We start from the raw sequence: 21,716 nt of genomic DNA, 5'->3' as shown, positions 1-21,716 counted from the left end.
TTAAAATAATAAAATAGTAATCTAACTATGAGACCCTCATAACGACCTTACAGTGGTCTGAGAGAGCACGGAAAGCATTGATTTTGCATTTACAGAAATGCAAACAGCTGTCAATGCACTATTTTAGCTAGTTTTAATCAGGTTTGAATGAAGGCTTTTTTCTTTTTGGAAAATCCTGACCGGAAGTCGAACATGGTTGCAGCTAGGACTAGCTTTTGTCGTTCACATGCTTCTTCACGCACATCATGATCATGAAACCGCCTCCTTGCATGGAGGGGTAACGTTAGCAGCTGAGAGATTGGCTGACCGCCCAGCTCTAACCGCACGGTAGCTGCCTGATAGATCGGGTTAGAAGCTCCAACAATAGGCGACCCTCCCCACCGCGACGATGCTCAATGTTCCTCTTTGTTTAAGACCACATGTTGCAGTCAACAGAAACATTTCTTGCAGGCACCGATTGTAACCAGGACATCAAAATATGTCAGCTATCTAACGCTATTAATGTAACATTTCACTACAAGTTAATGTACCCTCGATACCATTCGTTCTTTGTGTACTAACGTTACGCCAAATTCCATGTAAGAAACGACAGTTTTCATGTGGCATATCTGCATACTGAGCAGAACATGGCTTAGAATTTTTTTTAAGTATCGTTAGGTTCCAATGTTGAATTCGGCGCACATCCACGTTACACACTTATTTCAGTCAACTTTTGCAACACAGATAGTTAGATAGAGAGCAGTGTGACTGTGAATCAGAGTTTAAATGTAATTGAAATAAACCCTTCAGAGAATCAACTTCATTGCAAATGCAGTAAGTATGAAAAAGATTTGATTTTAGTTTAGTTTTATTATGGATATCAGAATACAACACAATCCAAGGGATAGCATGTGAAAGTGCAATCACTTATTTCCAACATGGTCCCTGTTGTTAAAAACTGGCAGTGTTTGGGGTAACTCATTACAAAAGTAACATATTACATGTAATATATTACTTTTAGCAGTAACTCAGTAATATAACTTATTACTTATAGGATTTCAGTAATATTATACCAGTTACTTTGTGAAGTAACTCAAGTTACAAATTGAGTTAAAAAAATGTTTTAATCAAAGCACATATTTAAATAATCTCCTAATCAAACTGTGTGTTTTTATGCAAATAACCACTACAGATGACAATAACAAAGGAAAAGAATAACATTTCGAATTTTGGATTGTTTACAATGACTTCAAGGCGGTTGACATTATCTTTCGGGATGGTTCCGGTGTGGCGATGTCATTCTGCTACTGCTGTTATTACAGTGAAAGTAATGCAAAATTAGTGTAATAAGTAATGAGTTACTCTACACAGACAGTAATATTGTAAAGTAACTTATTACTTTCAAAATGAAAGTAACTAGTAATATGTGGTATATTACATTTTGAAAGTAACTTGCCCAACACTGAAAACAGGACATACAGTAGCTACCCAACATATAATGCACATTACAAGTCAATGAAGAAATAAACAATACAAAGAAAAACAATAGATATAAGTACAAAATTTCGTGGACAAAATACCCTCATCAACTACTCTAGCTTACTTGCAAGAATTTCTTCAGGAGGTTTTTAAAACCACCCAGAGAACTTGCAGTCTTTTTTTTTTTTTTTTTTTTTTTTTTTTACACTTTAATTTTTTAATTTTTATGCAGACATGTAACAGGTGGAGTCTAGGACCTTACAATTCACTCATTGAAAAAAAAACAGAATAGAAAATTAAAAATTAAAGGATTAAAATTAAGATGCAGGAGCGGTTCACAATAATAACAAAGTTCTAATAGACAGAGACAAGACCAAGATAGATGATGACTGTTAACTTATTAGACATCTAGGTTGTAGTAATATTCCCATTTTTCCCAATATCTATCCCCCTTCTCTTTTTGGAGTCGGAGAGAGAAGGTCATCTTTTCCATTGAGCGGATAGAGTTAACTGTATTGGTAAAGAGGGCAATGGTGGTTGGATTCTTCTGTCAGCATTTGGTAATTTATTTCTTGCTTGCGGCTATAAGTAGAACTCGCCGTCTTAACTTCGCTAGGGAGCTTGTTCCATTCCTTTCAAGAGGTCTTGACTATTTCCTTGAGGTATGTGCGTTAGCCATTAAGCAAGTCATGTCTCTTATTCATAGAGAGAAAGAAGTGTGAAGAAAGCCCAACAACAGTATTCTACAGCCATAATATGAGTCTGTATTTCTGCTTTTATCCAAACGCCAGCTCCAGTAAGGATGGCTTTTCCAGAAAGCAGACAGCTTCCTACCAGAGGAACGGAGGAGCCCACAGGATACAGGAGTATCTGGACAGTACATGAAGGCTTATTGCTGAAAAGTGCTGCTAAAGAAGAGGTGCCAGACTCTCCAGGCCTGTGTGGTAATAATCACATCATTCCCTTTACTTTAACAGAAGTAGGAGATGTTCACTTCCGGAGATTTGTGTATGAGGAGATACTGTATTTTGTCAGTGACTATGTTTACATGCACACAATATTCCACTATTATTCAGAAAATTGCAATATTCCAAATTTGATAAGGTTCATGTAAACAGCTAGCCTGGCTCCAGACCTTTGAAGCCACGCCCACTCCACAGTTGTGGATTTGGCTCTTCTTGGTCTGGCATCGCCATGTGCAAACAATATTTCTCCAGTTGAAAATCCAATCACGGGCGCTGATTGGCTAAGGCTGTTGTCAGTCATGCAAAACAGAAACAGACACAGCTGTGGCCAAAGCTAACGTAGCTAGCTAATGCTAGCCAGCTTCTCCACTTTAAAGGAACACTCTGCCCATTTTCAACCAGCTTTGTATCATTAGAACATCAGTAGTATATCAGAAAACTGTAAACTGTTTTGAAGTCTGTCATTTAATTTGACAGTTATTGAGTGTTAAATTGTGGACCAGTGACATCACTGGTCCACACTAACTCAAATAAATAACTCATTAACTCAAATCAACTCTCAATAACTGTCAAACTAGATGAATGATGAATAGTTTGACAGTTATTGAGAGTTGATTTGAGTTAATGAGTTATTAATTTGAGTTAGTGTGGACCAGTGATGTCACTGCCACTTTAACACTCAATAACTGTCAAATTAACACATTGGGTGCCAGCCATGTTTTCATTCCTGTAGGTAAGTTGTGCCAGGGGTGTTTTTGACGATTCTGGCTCATTTTAAAACAGCCGAGGATTCTTTTCTGTTATGACTTCGTGAACATCAATCATCTAAAAAGAACTAATAGAATGTGTGCTTTCTCTGTCTAAAAGAGTTAGTTTGTAGAGTTAGTAGTTATGTAGATATTAGCCGTTGAGTACAGCATGGTTTTGGCCTCTGAGAAGGAAAGCTGAGAAAAATGTAGTTTTGTGAAATTCAATCAAACAGGCAGAACAGTCACTTTTCACCATTTATTTTTGGCATCAGTGAGACATCAGACATCTGAACAATAGTTGTTTTCAATAATGGAGGAATAATACAAATAATAAAATAAATAAATGTCAAAATAAATACAAAACAAGAGCAGACTCAGCTTTTTTTTTTTTTTATATAGTTTTTTTTTTTTATAGTTTTTTTCGGTTAGTGATCAAACCGGTTTGGGCTCGTACACCGAATCCAGAACTGCTCCAAAATGTAATGGGTACTTCCTTGGCCCATGTTACACCCATCCACAAAGTTACATGAAAATCGGCAGGTACTTTTTTATGTATTCCTGCTAGCTAGCAAACAATCAAACAAAGAGCAAAAACAATCCCTGGCTGGTTTTATTTTTATTTTTATGACCCATACCTACTCAGCGCCAGCGCCGCTGAGGAAGGTTCTTGTCTGAGTGGTACTCCTCATAGCATCTACCCCTGTGTAATGAGACCCCACATTTGACACACATGTAGCGTGTCTCTTTTCTAACCTTTTTCTTTGCACACATGCTACACCTCCTCGTTGGGGTATCTTTTTTGGGTGTGGCTGGTATGAGGACCATTACATGGCCCGCTAGCTTGACCTCCAGCCTGCATTGAGGGTCCAGGTATGGTCGCCGGGGCATGGTTGCAGGTTGGTCACTGCCCCCCGCCCCCGCCCCCACCTCCTCCCCGCCACCCCCCACCTCCTCCTCGCCAGCCCCCACCTCCTCCCCGCCACCCCCCACCTCCTCCTCGCCAGCCCCCACCTCCTCCCCGCCAGCCCCCACCTCCTCCCCGCCACCCCCCACCACAGGTCTGGTCCATACACCGATAACACTCAGGATGAAATCCAGCAATGTTTCACACTTTCTCTGGCGTTTAGCTGGGTGTTTAGCTTTGTACAGAACAAAGGCGTTATAAAAAGAGATCTGAAACATGTACATGACAAATTTGAAGGGCCACCTGGATGTCTTCCTGGCAAACGGATAGTATGCAATGTTCTGATCCAATCTGTCGACCCCATTCATGTACTTGTTGTAGTCTGCCACACACTTGGGTTTTGTGTGTGCGACCCTCTCTGTGCTGCCTTTCTGCCTGACCTGCACCGTCTCCATCGTGTCGTCGTGCAGCGTGGAGACCATCTTCACGATTCTTTTATCTCGCCAGGCGAGAACCATGGTGCCACCGTTGTGGCGCATGACCGTTTCCCCCAGCTTCACGGTGTGGTTGGTGACTATGGTAGCAGGTGGCTCACCCCTGTTCTTCCTCAGAGTGCCACAGACATGTGTCTGACACTCCAGCAGCTGTGCACACATTCCAACAGAGTTGTAGTAATTGTCCATGTACAAATGGTACCCCTGCCCTGCCAAGTCCCCGAGGAGGAACTCCACCGTCTCGCCTAGGGTGGCCCGCTCACCACAGTACGGCTTCATGTTGTGGCAGTAACCTGTCTGGGAGTCACAGAGGATGTAGGACTTGATCCCATACTTTATGGGTTTTTGTGGGTTGTAGACTTTGAAGGCCAACCGCCCACGCCACAGGAGCATCCCCTCATCAATGCTAATGTTTTGACTCGGTGTGAACATGTCTCTGAACTTTGCTAACAGGTCGTTCAGAACTGGCCGGACCTTGAACAACTTGTCTGCACCATCAACATCAAAATTGTTACTGAAATGGAGGAATCTTGTGAGCAGTTGAAAGCGGTTGCGAGACATGGTTTTGTTGAAGTGGGGGGTAGCAGTCAGTTCATTTGTGGTCCAGTACATGGCCAGTTTAGGCTTCTGGACGATCCCAGTGAGGAAGTATAGTCCCAAGAAGCTCTTGAGTTCTGCCACATCAGTGTCCTTCCACCTCCCAAGCCTCGAATGTGGCAGAGCCTCGCTCACCTGACTGATGCACTGGTGTGCATACAGGTTAGTTTGGACAACAATAGCCTGCAGCAGCTCATCGTCCAGGAAGAGCTGGAAAAAGTCAACTGGTTCAGCAGCACCACCACTATGATGACCCGGTTCAGCTGTGAAGGGGATGTGGGTTGGCTCCCAGTCAACTCCACTCCAGCCTGGACCTGCAGGCCGTTTCCCTCTTCCAGCTCCACTGCCACAATCTGCAAATTATAGAAATACATAATTACCATAAAATAGTGTTTTTTATATGTGTGGTACTGAATGCTGGCTGGAACCTGTGATGTGAAAATAAACCTGATTCTGAGGTGTGCTCTTACCCATTTTCCTGGCACCAGAGGCTGCAGCACCAGAGCCGCTACAGCTGGCTGCCTCAGGCTCATCTTCAGACTGTTCAGAGTCTGAAATAAAAGTAAAATGAATTGACTGACTGCTGGCTTTTGTATAGTCATAGTAATTACATTTCCACAAGTTACACAAGTCATCTCAAACATCGTCTTACCACTGCTCTCTGGAGCTTCGCTCCTCGACGGGGCCCACTCCTCCTCAGAATCCTCCGCGTCTGGAGAAGACTGGAGGTCACTCGACTCGGACTCAGTCGTGAGCCCTGCAGCCGCAGCCGCGACATGCAGAGGCTCACCCCGTTCATCATCCGAGACCTCGGAATCGGTCTCCGGCACAAGCTCGTTTCGGACGGAAAAGAAATCAAGCAGTGATCTCTGATCGGCCGATCGCTTGCGTGCAGCCGCCGAAGACCGCTTGCGTTTGGCCGGCATGGCACAAACACGCCACCCGCTCCCAACTAAACTGAAATAAAACTACTGCTACGAATAACTCAAACTGAACTGAAATAAAACTACTGCTACCACTAGCTCAAACTGAACTGAAATAAGGCTAATCTACCGGCTACCAACTCGATCAAACTGAACTAGAATAAACTGAACTAGAATAAAGGCTAAATACTAAAATGAACTGACGCTAACGCTAAATGTGCTAAGCTAACTACAATGAACACTAACTGTAACTACCGCTAACTATCTATCTAAACAAAGTCTTTATAAAGACTATACTAAACACTACGACTGTACTAACAACTAAATCAACTACGCTAACCAACTCGCTCTAAATCTGACTCTAAATTGCTAAATTGCTGAAATTCTCTATATATAAATCGCTATGTAATTCTGTCTCTGTCTTACTCGCTCAATCTTACCTACACAACCCGCTGATCAAAGAGCCCGCCTTCCCTATATAGAAATCTTTGTTAGAGTACTTCCGGGGCAGCGGGAGAGGTCGGATCCACATTCACATATTGCCCAAGGGCGCCAGCTAGTGGAAACCACTGAAAACGATGTAAGACGAATTAGTCCGTCCTTGGCACTTAAGCGCTGGATTATGTAAGACGAATTAGTCCGTCTCTGGCACTTAATGTGTTAAATGACAGACTTCAAAACAGTTTACAGTTTTCTGATATACTACTGATGTTCTAATGATACAAAGCTGGTTGAAAATGGGCGGAGTGTTCCTTTAAGCATGTTACTTTTTGTTTTAACCAACATCTTATTAGTTACTGCAGTGTACGATAAGACGTTTGTTAAAACGAAAAAGTACAAAGTTGGGCGACTTTGGCTGTTTAACATGGAGAAGCTGGCTAGCATTAGCTAGCTACGTTAGCTTGTGCTTCTGAGCAAGACTGCTGCGGCTGCCCTGTCGTGCCGGCCGGTTGCCTCAGGAAGAGCCCGGTGACACGAGGTTGAGTTGCGGCTCGTACAGACTACAAGATCCTCGTCGGGTCGTCAGTCTCTGTTCCTTTCACACTATACAATAGGGATGGGCGGGAGTACTCGGGTTACTAGGGTACTCGTTTGTAACGTTAGTAGTCAAGTAACGTTTCAGCTGTTCGGGTACTCGCCCCACCCCCCACGTGGATCTGGTGATACAGTTAGGCAGCATGGCACCGCATAAGAGTAATGTTTGGAAGTATTTTGAGAAACACCACTAAATGACTGTGCAGTGCAAGATATGTAAAGTTAAACTTTCAAAACATAGACATACTAGTTCGAACTACGTGTGCATAAAGCACAAGGAGAACGTCAACGGGGCAGATGAAAAGCCTTTTCGCATTACCTTGTTTACTAGCAGTAACAAACGCCGTTGTTGTGATGCCGTCAGGGCAGAGAAGATTTCCCAGCTCGTCACGAAAATGGTGGCTGGAGGAGATATGCTTCCCTTAAAGTCGAGCTGAACCCAAAAATGACTTTTCTTTTCTTTTAGTTCAAATACCTGGGTATGCAGTGCACCTATTTAATAATGTATGCAAAAAAAATCACACAAATCTAATTTCTTTAGTTTTTCACACTTTTTCACATCAAAAGTTCATTTTTCAAGATTTCATTGATAACAGTAATCTACAGTTTGCTGACGTCACCTAGTACCAGGGCCGGTTCCAGAACAAGATGACTAGGGATGCATCCTAGATAGGAAGGGGTGCAGATGCCCGGCCGAAGGCCAAAGGCCGGCCGCCCGAAAAAGTTGACATGTTATTTTACTAAAAATAATACATTTTACCATCATTTCAAGTAGAATGATACCACCCAAGCAAGAATATTTCAAGTGTTTCAAGTGCTTTACTGAAATATTTGGACCATATAATGATGATACAATTATCTCAACCTTAAAAGGTTACATATAGGTGCCAAAAAGCTATAAATTCACATCAAAGAACAAAGAAAAACAACAATTATAATTCAAGTTTAAACAGTAAGTGTGCAGCTGCAGCATTTATTAAAAAAAATTAAAAAAAAATGAGCATGCAGACAAATAAAATAAGGGTGCAATGCGTGCTTTTGCACCCCCGTAGAACTGGGCCTGCCTAGTACTATCAAATTTCTACCCCATTTCAACCAATCATATCACGACATGGCAGCTGTCAATCAAATCTTCATTTCAGGATAATTTTCTCTTCCTAAAGAAAGAGAAAATGGCGCCTAGTGCCTGTCATCTGGCAGAATTCCTATCCCATAAACTAACTACTAACTTGGCCAATTGTATGAAACATGAACAAAAAACAAAAATGGTAATGTCTAAGAATGCAAAGAAATGTAACTGGCTCGTTTAAACGCGCATTCCAGGAATATCATATTTACAGCAATAGCGATAAAGGTGCGCGCTTGAGAGCCTGGTTGTCAGGGGTCGCCCCTCTGAGATTCCAGGCGGGCGTGCAGCACCCATGCATCGGATTGTCCGCTCGCTCCGCACGAAGCAGCTGGCTGCCTGGTACTCCGCGGATCCCACTCACGTAACACGACAACAAGCTGAATCCCACTCGATTTGGGGGTGGAACATGCCATGATTGGCCAATGCCAAAGCCAGTCCCCAGAATTGTCAAATCAAATCATCGACACCCGGCATTGTGGGGCTTGTGGTCCGCCTCTCAACCCTGTCATCTCAGACAAGATTTGTTTGAGTCTCCGACGCTCGCGCTACTTGCATTCGCCTCCGGTTCCCACATGGAAAGAATCTATATGAACATATATGCAACTATATGCAACCTATATGCAACCTATATGCAGCATATATGAGCATATAGGCCATATATATGCCGCATATAGGTTGCATATAGGCCAGATTTAGGTGCATATATGCGCATATAGGAGCATATAGGCCATATATATGCCGCATATAGGTTGCATATAGGCCAGATTTAGGTGCATATATGCGCATATAGGAGCATATAGGCCATATATATGGCGCATATAGGTTGCATATAGGCCAGATTTAGGTGCATATATGCGCATATAGGAGCATATAGGCCATATATATGCCGCATATAGGTTGCATATAGGCCAGATTTAGGTGCATATATGCGCATATAGGCCACATTTATGCCGCATATAGGTTGCATATAGGCCAGATTCAGGTGCATATAAGTGCATATACCGGGCATATAGGTCTCCTATAGCTTCTTTATATCCACATATAGGTACTATATGTGCACATACAGGGCATATATGTCTCCTATATAGCTTCTTTATATACACATAAAGGCCCTATATGTTCATAATACAGGTCATATAGGTCTCACTTCTTTATATCCACATATAGGCCATATATGTACAATACAAGGTATATGCCTCCTATATAGGTCATTTACAAATCTGTTTGTATACACTGTGTCATAATCCATATATACCCAGCGAGCACAAAACGTTTTTTCAACGTTGATTTTTAGTTTAAATCTGGGTGATATTGGGTTTGAACGTCTAAGACCTAATTTCACCCTCTTTTCAACCGGCTAAAATGCGGTTACAACGTAAACGTGTAAAAAAACACAATTTGGTTCATCATATTGTTAAAACATTTGTTGTAGTTTGGAATAGAGACAATATTGATAGTGTGTGAATTGGCATTTTATTGTCTTTTATTGTGTAACTGAGAGTTGAAATCTGATCTACACGAAAACTACATTTCAACGCATTTTATGTCACATGAAATATCATAAATATGGGACTATAGGCTATGTGGTGCCAGCAAAAAGCTTCCAGGACACAACTATGGTTAATAGTTTAGCGCAATACTATAAAATAATGAATTCAGTTCCTGCAGCAACGAGCATGCGCAAGTACTTACTAGCTGTGACTGACTAGACCAAAGCAAGTCTGCACCGGTCTGCACCAAGTGCGGAACGAGGTGCTCTGGGCACACTATGTTATTGTAACAGACTATACGAGGCTCTGTGTAGGCCTACCTCCTGAGTCTCTGGTGTTAAATGAAGTTAACCTCTGAAGCCGTACAGCCTACAGACTATAGATGCACACACACACACAACATCATTTTAGTCTGTTACAATCGTACGCATCACATAAAATAACTTCCCATCGCTGACAATTGTGGTCTACGTTGTGTGCGAGAGAGTATATAATGTGCCCGGCTCTCTGGTTAGTATAAGAAAATGTATAGCTCAGCACTAGAGCGCATGGCTTGAACCTTGGAGAACCGGGTTCGAATCCTGTGTGCCCTGCTATTTTTTTTTTTTTAAATCCTACATATAGGTACATATATGTACATATAGGTTTCCCATATATGGTGCATACATAAAATTGGCCGATTTCCTATATTATATGTACATATAGGTACATATATGTACCTATACATATAGGTACATATATGTACATATAATATAGGAAAACGGCCAATTTCATGTATGCACCATATATGGGAAAACTATATGTGGCCCTATATTAAAACATATAGGGTACATATAGATTCTTTCACTTCGACTTTAAGGGAGCATATCTCCTTGTTGTGGAGCCGGAGTAGGCTACATACTGTACAAGCCACCATCAGAGAACAACAGCTACGAGGGTGGAGAAGAACCATGCGCGGGAACGTGCAGGCGGTGATAAACAAGCGCACCCTATGCCCAGTTCAGAGAAGCGGGGGGAGGGAGCAGAAGTCGATTGTTTTGTGAATGTTAGGAGAAAGAAGAAACTTCACATTCTTTCCTGTTTTCAACTCAATCTGAGTAACGTTACAAGTCTTCAACTGTAAATTCAACTCGCCTGTTTCCATGAAGTCGCTCCACTGCATAGGCTGCTGAGATAGAAAAACGTGTTTCTATCCCTCTGTTAGGTTCCAAACAGCTCAGCCCACACGAATCTAACGTTATCCGCCAGTAATTCTGTCCGTTTTCTGCCAGCTTGTTGAATTCAACACACACACGTTGTGGGTCAGGATCTGTAGCGTTAACCTTATTTGTTTTGCACCTTTCAATATTGGTAGTGATGTAGTGATAGCCTACTCCTTCAGTCGCCTGCCTCTGTGCTGTAGTAAACGTGCATTGTAGTGGCAAAGCCCCCCCCCACCCTGAGTACCAGATTACTCGTTCATAATAGAAGGAGAGTACTCGAGTCTTTAAATTACTTCAAATGCCCATCCCTACTACACAACTGTCTGTCTTGTAATCAGGAGTCTTTGAGTCGTTTTGGTTTTCACACTATATGACTGAGCTCCGCAACTTTTTTTTCCATGTATCTACCGGTCCTTGGCACAAAAAAGGTTGGGAAGCCCTGCTCTAGAGGACACTAGATGAGACTAATGGAAGAGAAAAGATTTCTACCGAAAAGGCAATACCAGCCAAAAAACATTGTCTTACATTGCTTTGAAACGTGTGGTCTCCCTTTTTTGTCAAGTCCATTGAGCCTGGGCAGTGGCAATGTACTTAGTCTGGTGATTATGGATCTTTCCTGCGGGCGGCGCCAGAGGTCGCCCCCTCAGATTGTTGGCTTGCATGACGCCACTGCATTGGAGCGAATGGAGATGACACAACATTTATATCTCTATGACTCTGGCCTAATGTAGGTTTTAACATGAAAAACTTAGATATCAACAGCTTTTTGGATATGCGCAAATATCGCCAAACTTTTCAGCAGCAAGCCCCTGAAATGGACCAGATGATGCTGGTAAGAATAGAGTCAGGGGGGGCTGCTCTGTTTATCTCTCTGCATCTCTCTCCCTCTCTCTCTCCCTGACGGGCCGGAGGGGGGGGGGGGCTGCGTCTGCATGTAAACAGGAATATTAGTGGATTATTCATTTATTTGGATTATTGTCTTTCACCGAATATGGGCAAAACCCAGGATATTGTGTGCATGTAAACTAAAACACACAACTGACACTTCACACACCAACTAAACTAAAACACACAACTGACACTTCACACACCAACTAAACTAAAACACACAACTGACACTTCACACACCAACTAAACTAAAACACACAACTGACTCTTCACAGATCAACTAAACTAAAACACACAACTGACTCTTCACACATCAACTAAACTAAAACACACAACTGACTCTTCACAGATCAACTAAACTAAAACACACAACTGACTCTTCACACATCAACTAAACTAAAACACACAACTGACACTTCACACACCAACTAAACTAAAACACACAACTGACTCTTCACACACCAACTAAACTAAAACACACAACTGACACTTCACACACCAACTAAACTAAAACACACAACTGACACTTCACACACCAACTAAACTAAAACACACAACTGACACTTCACACACCAACTAAACTAAAACACACAACTGACTCTTCACACATCAACTAAACTAAAACACACAACTGACTCTTCACAGATCAACTAAACTAAAACACACAACTGACTCTTCACACACCAACTAAACTAACACACACAACTGACTCTTCACCCATCAACTAAACTAAAACACACAACTGACTCTTCACACATCAACTAAACTAAAACACACAACTGACTCTTCACACACCAACTAAACTAACACACACAACTGACTCTTCACACATCAACTAAACTAAAACACACAACTGACTCTTCACACATCAACTAAACTAAAACACACAACTGACTCTTCACACATCAACTAAACTAAAACACACAACTGACTCTTCACACACCAACTAAACTAACACACACAACTGACTCTTCACACATCAACTAAACTAAAACACACAACTGACTCTTCACACATCAACTAAACTAAAACACACAACTGACTCTTCACACATCAACTAAACTAAAACACACAACTGACTCTTCACACATCAACTAAACTAAAACACACAACTGACTCTTCACACACCAACTAAACTAAAACACACAACTGACTCTTCACACACCAACTAAACTAACACACACAACTGACTCTTCACACATCAACTAAACTAAAACACACAACTGACTCTTCACACACCAACTAAACTAAAACACACAACTGACTCTTCACACACCAACTAAACTAAAACACACAACTGACTCTTCACACACCAACTAAACTAAAACACACAACTGACACTTCACACACCAACTAAACTAAAACACACAACTGACTCTTCACACATCAACTAAACTAAAACACACAACTGACTCTTCACACACCAACTAAACTAACACACACAACTGACTCTTCACAGATCAACTAAACTAAAACACACAACTGACTCTTCACACACCAACTAAACTAAAACACACAACTGACTCTTCACACATCAACTAAACTAAAACACACAACTGACTCTTCACACACCAACTAAACTAAAACACACAACTGACTCTTCACACATCAACTAAACTAAAACACAAAACTAACTCTTCACAGATCAACTAAACTAAAACACACAACTGACTCTTCACACACCAACTAAACTAACACACACAACTGACTCTTCACAGATCAACTAAACTAAAACACACAACTGACTCTTCACACATCAACTAAACTAAAACACACAACTGACTCTTCACACATCAACTAAACTAAAACACACAAAACTAACTCTTCACACATCAACTAAACTAAAACACAAAACTAACTCTTCACAGATCAACTAAACTAAAACACACAACTGACTCTTCACACACCAACTAAACTAAAACACACAACTGACTCTTCACACATCAACTAAACTAAAACACACAACTGACTCTTCACACATCAACTAAACTAAAACACACAACTGACTCTTCACACACCAACTAAACTAACACACACAACTGACTCTTCACAGATCAACTAAACTAAAACACACAACTGACTCTTCACACACCAACTAAACTAAAACACACAACTGACTCTTCACACATCAACTAAACTAAAACACACAACTGACTCTTCACACACCAACTAAACTAAAACACACAACTGACTCTTCACACACCAACTAAACTAAAACACACAACTGACTCTTCACAGATCAACTAAACTAAAACACACAACTGACTCTTCACACACCAACTAAACTAAAACACACAACTGACTCTTCACACATCAACTAAACTAAAACACACAACTGACTCTTCACACACCAACTAAACTAAAACACACAACTGACTCTTCACACATCAACTAAACTAAAACACACAACTGACTCTTCACACATCAACTAAACTAAAACACACAACTGACTCTTCACACATCAACTAAACTAACACACACAACTGACTCTTCACACACCAACTAAACTAAAACACAACTGACTCTTCACACACCAACTAAACTAAAACACACAACTGACTCTTCACACACCAACTAAACTAAAACACACAACTGACTCTTCACACATCAACTAAACTAACACACACAACTGACTCTTCACACACCAACTAAACTAAAACACACAACTGACTCTTCACAGATCAACTAAACTAAAACACAAAACTGACTCTTCACACACCAACTAAACTAAAACACACAACTGACTCTTCACAGATCAACTAAACTAAAACACACAACTGACTCTTCACACACCAACTAAACTAAAACACACAACTGACTCTTCACACACCAACTAAACTAAAACACACAACTGACTCTTCACAGATCAACTAAACTAAAACACACAACTGACTCTTCACACACCAACTAAACTAAAACACACAACTGACTCTTCACACACCAACTAAACTAAAACACACAACTGACTCTTCACACACCAACTAAACTAAAACACACAACTGACTCTTCACAGATCAACTAAACTAAAACACAAAACTGACTCTTCACACACCAACTAAACTAAAACACACAACTGACACTTCACACACCAACTAAACTAAAACACACAACTGACACTTCACACACCAACTAAACTAAAACACACAACTGACTCTTCACACATCAACTAAACTAAAACACACAACTGACTCTTCACACACCAACTAAACTAAAACACACAACTGACACTTCACACACCAACTAAACTAAAACACACAACTGACACTTCACACACCAACTAAACTAAAACACACAACTGACTCTTCACACACCAACTAAACGAAAACACACAACTGACTCTTCACACATCAACTAAACTAAAACACACAACTGACTCTTCACACACCAACTAAACTAAAACACACAACTGACTCTTCACACATCAACTAAACTAAAACACACAACTGACTCTTCACACATCAACTAAACTAAAACACACAACTGACTCTTCACAGATCAACTAAACTAAAACACACAACTGACTCTTCACACACCAACTAAACTAACACACACAACTGACTCTTCACACATCAACTAAACTAAAACACACAACTGACTCTTCACACATCAACTAAACTAAAACACACAACTGACTCTTCACACACCAACTAAACTAAAACACACAACTGACTCTTCACACACCAACTAAACTAAAACACACAACTGACTCTTCACACATCAACTAAACTAAAACACACAACTGACTCTTCACAGATCAACTAAACTAAAACACACAACTGACTCTTCACACACCAACTAAACTAACACACACAACTGACTCTTCACCCATCAACTAAACTAAAACACACAACTGACTCTTCACACATCAACTAAACTAAAACACACAACTGACTCTTCACACACCAACTAAACTAACACACACAACTGACTCTTCACACATCAACTAAACTAAAACACACAACTGACTCTTCACACATCAACTAAACTAAAACACACAACTGACTCTTCACACATCAACTAAACTAAAACACACAACTGACTCTTCACACACCAACTAAACTAACACACACAACTGACTATTCACACATCAACTAAACTAAAACACACAACTGACTCTTCACACATCAACTAAACTAAAACACACAACTGACTCTTCACACATCAACTAAACTAAAACACACAACTGACTCTTCACACATCAACTAAACTAAAACACACAACTGACTCTTCACACACCAACTAAACTAAAACACACAACTGACTCTTCACACACCAACTAAACTAACACACACAACTGACTCTTCACACATCAACTAAACTAAAACACACAACTGACTCTTCACACACCAACTAAACTAAAACACACAACTGACTCTTCACACACCAACTAAACTAAAACACACAACTGACTCTTCACACACCAACTAAACTAAAACACACAACTGACACTTCACACACCAACTAAACTAAAACACACAACTGACTCTTCACACATCAACTAAACTAAAACACACAACTGACTCTTCACACACCAACTAAACTAACACACACAACTGACTCTTCACAGATCAACTAAACTAAAACACACAACTGACTCTTCACACACCAACTAAACTAAAACACACAACTGACTCTTCACACATCAACTAAACTAAAACACACAACTGACTCTTCACACACCAACTAAACTAAAACACACAACTGACTCTTCACACATCAACTAAACTAAAACACAAAACTAACTCTTCACAGATCAACTAAACTAAAACACACAACTGACTCTTCACACACCAACTAAACTAACACACACAACTGACTCTTCACAGATCAACTAAACTAAAACACACAACTGACTCTTCACACATCAACTAAACTAAAACACACAACTGACTCTTCACACATCAACTAAACTAAAACACACAAAACTAACTCTTCACACATCAACTAAACTAAAACACAAAACTAACTCTTCACAGATCAACTAAACTAAAACACACAACTGACTCTTCACACACCAACTAAACTAAAACACACAACTGACTCTTCACACATCAACTAAACTAAAACACACAACTGACTCTTCACACATCAACTAAACTAAAACACACAACTGACTCTTCACACACCAACTAAACTAAAACACACAACTGACTCTTCACACACCAACTAAACTAACACACACAACTGACTCTTCACAGATCAACTAAACTAAAACACACAACTGACTCTTCACACATCAACTAAACTAAAACACACAACTGACTCTTCACACATCAACTAAACTAAAACACACAAAACTAACTCTTCACACATCAACTAAACTAAAACACAAAACTAACTCTTCACAGATCAACTAAACTAAAACACACAACTGACTCTTCACACACCAACTAAACTAAAACACACAACTGACTCTTCACACATCAACTAAACTAAAACACACAACTGACTCTTCACACATCAACTAAACTAAAACACACAACTGACTCTTCACACACCAACTAAACTAACACACACAACTGACTCTTCACAGATCAACTAAACTAAAACACACAACTGACTCTTCACACACCAACTAAACTAAAACACACAACTGACTCTTCACACATCAACTAAACTAAAACACACAACTGACTCTTCACACACCAACTAAACTAAAACACACAACTGACTCTTCACACACCAACTAAACTAAAACACACAACTGACTCTTCACAGATCAACTAAACTAAAACACACAACTGACTCTTCACACACCAACTAAACTAAAACACACAACTGACTCTTCACACATCAACTAAACTAAAACACACAACTGACTCTTCACACACCAACTAAACTAAAACACACAACTGACTCTTCACACATCAACTAAACTAAAACACACAACTGACTCTTCACACACCAACTAAACTAAAACACACAACTGACTCTTCACACATCAACTAAACTAAAACACACAACTGACTCTTCACACATCAACTAAACTAAAACACACAACTGACTCTTCACACATCAACTAAACTAACACACACAACTGACTCTTCACACACCAACTAAACTAAAACACAACTGACTCTTCACACACCAACTAAACTAAAACACACAACTGACTCTTCACACACCAACTAAACTAAAACACACAACTGACTCTTCACACATCAACTAAACTAACACACACAACTGACTCTTCACACACCAACTAAACTAAAACACACAACTGACTCTTCACAGATCAACTAAACTAAAACACAAAACTGACTCTTCACACACCAACTAAACTAAAACACACAACTGACTCTTCACAGATCAACTAAACTAAAACACACAACTGACTCTTCACACACCAACTAAACTAAAACACACAACTGACTCTTCACACACCAACTAAACTAAAACACACAACTGACTCTTCACAGATCAACTAAACTAAAACACACAACTGACTCTTCACACACCAACTAAACTAAAACACACAACTGACTCTTCACACACCAACTAAACTAAAACACACAACTGACTCTTCACACACCAACTAAACTAAAACACACAACTGACTCTTCACAGATCAACTAAACTAAAACACAAAACTGACTCTTCACACACCAACTAAACTAAAACACACAACTGACACTTCACACACCAACTAAACTAAAACACACAACTGACACTTCACACACCAACTAAACTAAAACACACAACTGACTCTTCACACATCAACTAAACTAAAACACACAACTGACTCTTCACACACCAACTAAACTAAAACACACAACTGACACTTCACACACCAACTAAACTAAAACACACAACTGACACTTCACACACCAACTAAACTAAAACACACAACTGACTCTTCACACACCAACTAAACGAAAACACACAACTGACTCTTCACACATCAACTAAACTAAAACACACAACTGACTCTTCACACACCAACTAAACTAAAACACACAACTGACTCTTCACACATCAACTAAACTAAAACACACAACTGACTCTTCACACATCAACTAAACTAAAACACACAACTGACTCTTCACAGATCAACTAAACTAAAACACACAACTGACTCTTCACACACCAACTAAACTAACACACACAACTGACTCTTCACACATCAACTAAACTAAAACACACAACTGACTCTTCACACATCAACTAAACTAAAACACACAACTGACTCTTCACACACCAACTAAACTAAAACACACAACTGACTCTTCACACACCAACTAAACTAAAACACACAACTGACTCTTCACACATCAACTAAACTAAAACACACAACTGACTCTTCACAGATCAACTAAACTAAAACACACAACTGACTCTTCACACACCAACTAAACTAACACACACAACTGACTCTTCACCCATCAACTAAACTAAAACACACAACTGACTCTTCACACATCAACTAAACTAAAACACACAACTGACTCTTCACACACCAACTAAACTAACACACACAACTGACTCTTCACACATCAACTAAACTAAAACACACAACTGACTCTTCACACATCAACTAAACTAAAACACACAACTGACTCTTCACACATCAACTAAACTAAAACACACAACTGACTCTTCACACACCAACTAAACTAACACACACAACTGACTCTTCACACATCAACTAAACTAAAACACACAACTGACTCTTCACACATCAACTAAACTAAAACACACAACTGACTCTTCACACATCAACTAAACTAAAACACACAACTGACTCTTCACACATCAACTAAACTAAAACACACAACTGACTCTTCACACACCAACTAAACTAAAACACACAACTGACTCTTCACACACCAACTAAACTAACACACACAACTGACTCTTCACACATCAACTAAACTAAAACACACAACTGACTCTTCACACACCAACTAAACTAAAACACACAACTGACTCTTCACACACCAACTAAACTAAAACACACAACTGACTCTTCACACACCAACTAAACTAAAACACACAACTGACACTTCACACACCAACTAAACTAAAACACACAACTGACTCTTCACACATCAACTAAACTAAAACACACAACTGACTCTTCACACACCAACTAAACTAACACACACAACTGACTCTTCACAGATCAACTAAACTAAAACACACAACTGACTCTTCACACACCAACTAAACTAAAACACACAACTGACTCTTCACACATCAACTAAACTAAAACACACAACTGACTCTTCACACACCAACTAAACTAAAACACACAACTGACTCTTCACACATCAACTAAACTAAAACACAAAACTAACTCTTCACAGATCAACTAAACTAAAACACACAACTGACTCTTCACACACCAACTAAACTAACACACACAACTGACTCTTCACAGATCAACTAAACTAAAACACACAACTGACTCTTCACACATCAACTAAACTAAAACACACAACTGACTCTTCACACATCAACTAAACTAAAACACACAAAACTAACTCTTCACACATCAACTAAACTAAAACACAAAACTAACTCTTCACAGATCAACTAAACTAAAACACACAACTGACTCTTCACACACCAACTAAACTAAAACACACAACTGACTCTTCACACATCAACTAAACTAAAACACACAACTGACTCTTCACACATCAACTAAACTAAAACACACAACTGACTCTTCACACACCAACTAAACTAACACACACAACTGACTCTTCACAGATCAACTAAACTAAAACACACAACTGACTCTTCACACACCAACTAAACTAAAACACACAACTGACTCTTCACACATCAACTAAACTCAAACACACAACTGACTCTTCACACACCAACTAAACTAAAACACACAACTGACTCTTCACACACCAACTAAACTAAAACACACAACTGACTCTTCACAGATCAACTAAACTAAAACACACAACTGACTCTTCACACACCAACTAAACTAAAACACACAACTGACTCTTCACACATCAACTAAACTAAAACACACAACTGACTCTACACACTAACTAAACTAAAACACACAACTGACTCTTCACACATCAACTAAACTAAAACACACAACTGACTCTTCACACATCAACTAAACTAAAACACACAACTGACTCTTCACACATCAACTAAACTAACACACACAACTGACTCTTCACACACCAACTAAACTAAAACACAACTGACTCTTCACACACCAACTAAACTAAAACACACAACTGACTCTTCACACACCAACTAAACTAAAACACAACTGACTCTTCACACACCAACTAAACTAAAACACACAACTGACACTTCACACACCAACTAAACTAAAACACACAACTGACTCTTCACACATCAACTAAACTAACACACACAACTGACTCTTCACACACCAACTAAACTAAAACACACAACTGACTCTTCACAGATCAACTAAACTAAAACACAAAACTGACTCTTCACACACCAACTAAACTAAAACACACAACTGACTCTTCACAGATCAACTAAACTAAAACACACAACTGACTCTTCACAGATCAACTAAACTAAAACACACAACTGACTCTTCACACACCAACTAAACTAAAACACACAACTGACTCTTCACACACCAACTAAACTAAAACACACAACTGACTCTTCACAGATCAACTAAACTAAAACACAAAACTGACTCTTCACACACCAACTAAACTAAAACACACAACTGACACTTCACACACCAACTAAACTAAAACACACAACTGACACTTCACACACCAACTAAACTAAAACACACAACTGACTCTTCACACATCAACTAAACTAAAACACACAACTGACTCTTCACACACCAACTAAACTAAAACACACAACTGACACTTCACACACCAACTAAACTAAAACACACAACTG

General features: G+C 39.7%; 2 protein-coding genes across 2 annotated transcripts in view; both read right to left on the bottom strand.

Moving 5' to 3' along the window:
* The window catches only part of LOC310780208 (protein NLRC3-like), a 200,205-nt gene that overhangs the window by 86,396 nt on the left and 92,093 nt on the right, over nt 1–21,716 (bottom strand). The gene's annotated exons all lie outside the window — the stretch shown is intronic.
* On the bottom strand, nt 48–5,683 carry LOC310779433 (piggyBac transposable element-derived protein 4-like; the record flags this gene model as incomplete). The annotated part of the gene is made up of 3 exons (XM_083639966.1): nt 5,638–5,683; nt 4,773–5,520; nt 48–57 (listed from the first exon to the last, which is right to left on the bottom strand). The coding sequence occupies exons 1-3, from the start codon at nt 5,639–5,641 to the stop codon at nt 48–50; spliced, it is 762 nt and encodes a 253-aa protein (XP_083496092.1). The 5' UTR covers nt 5,642–5,683.

Source organism: Poromitra crassiceps (genome assembly GCF_964638095.1).
Source record: "Poromitra crassiceps genome assembly, chromosome: 7".
NCBI lineage: Eukaryota > Metazoa > Chordata > Actinopteri > Beryciformes > Melamphaidae > Poromitra > Poromitra crassiceps.
The sequence above is the reverse complement of the archived record's forward strand: the minus strand, read 5'-3'. Positions and strand labels throughout refer to the sequence as shown.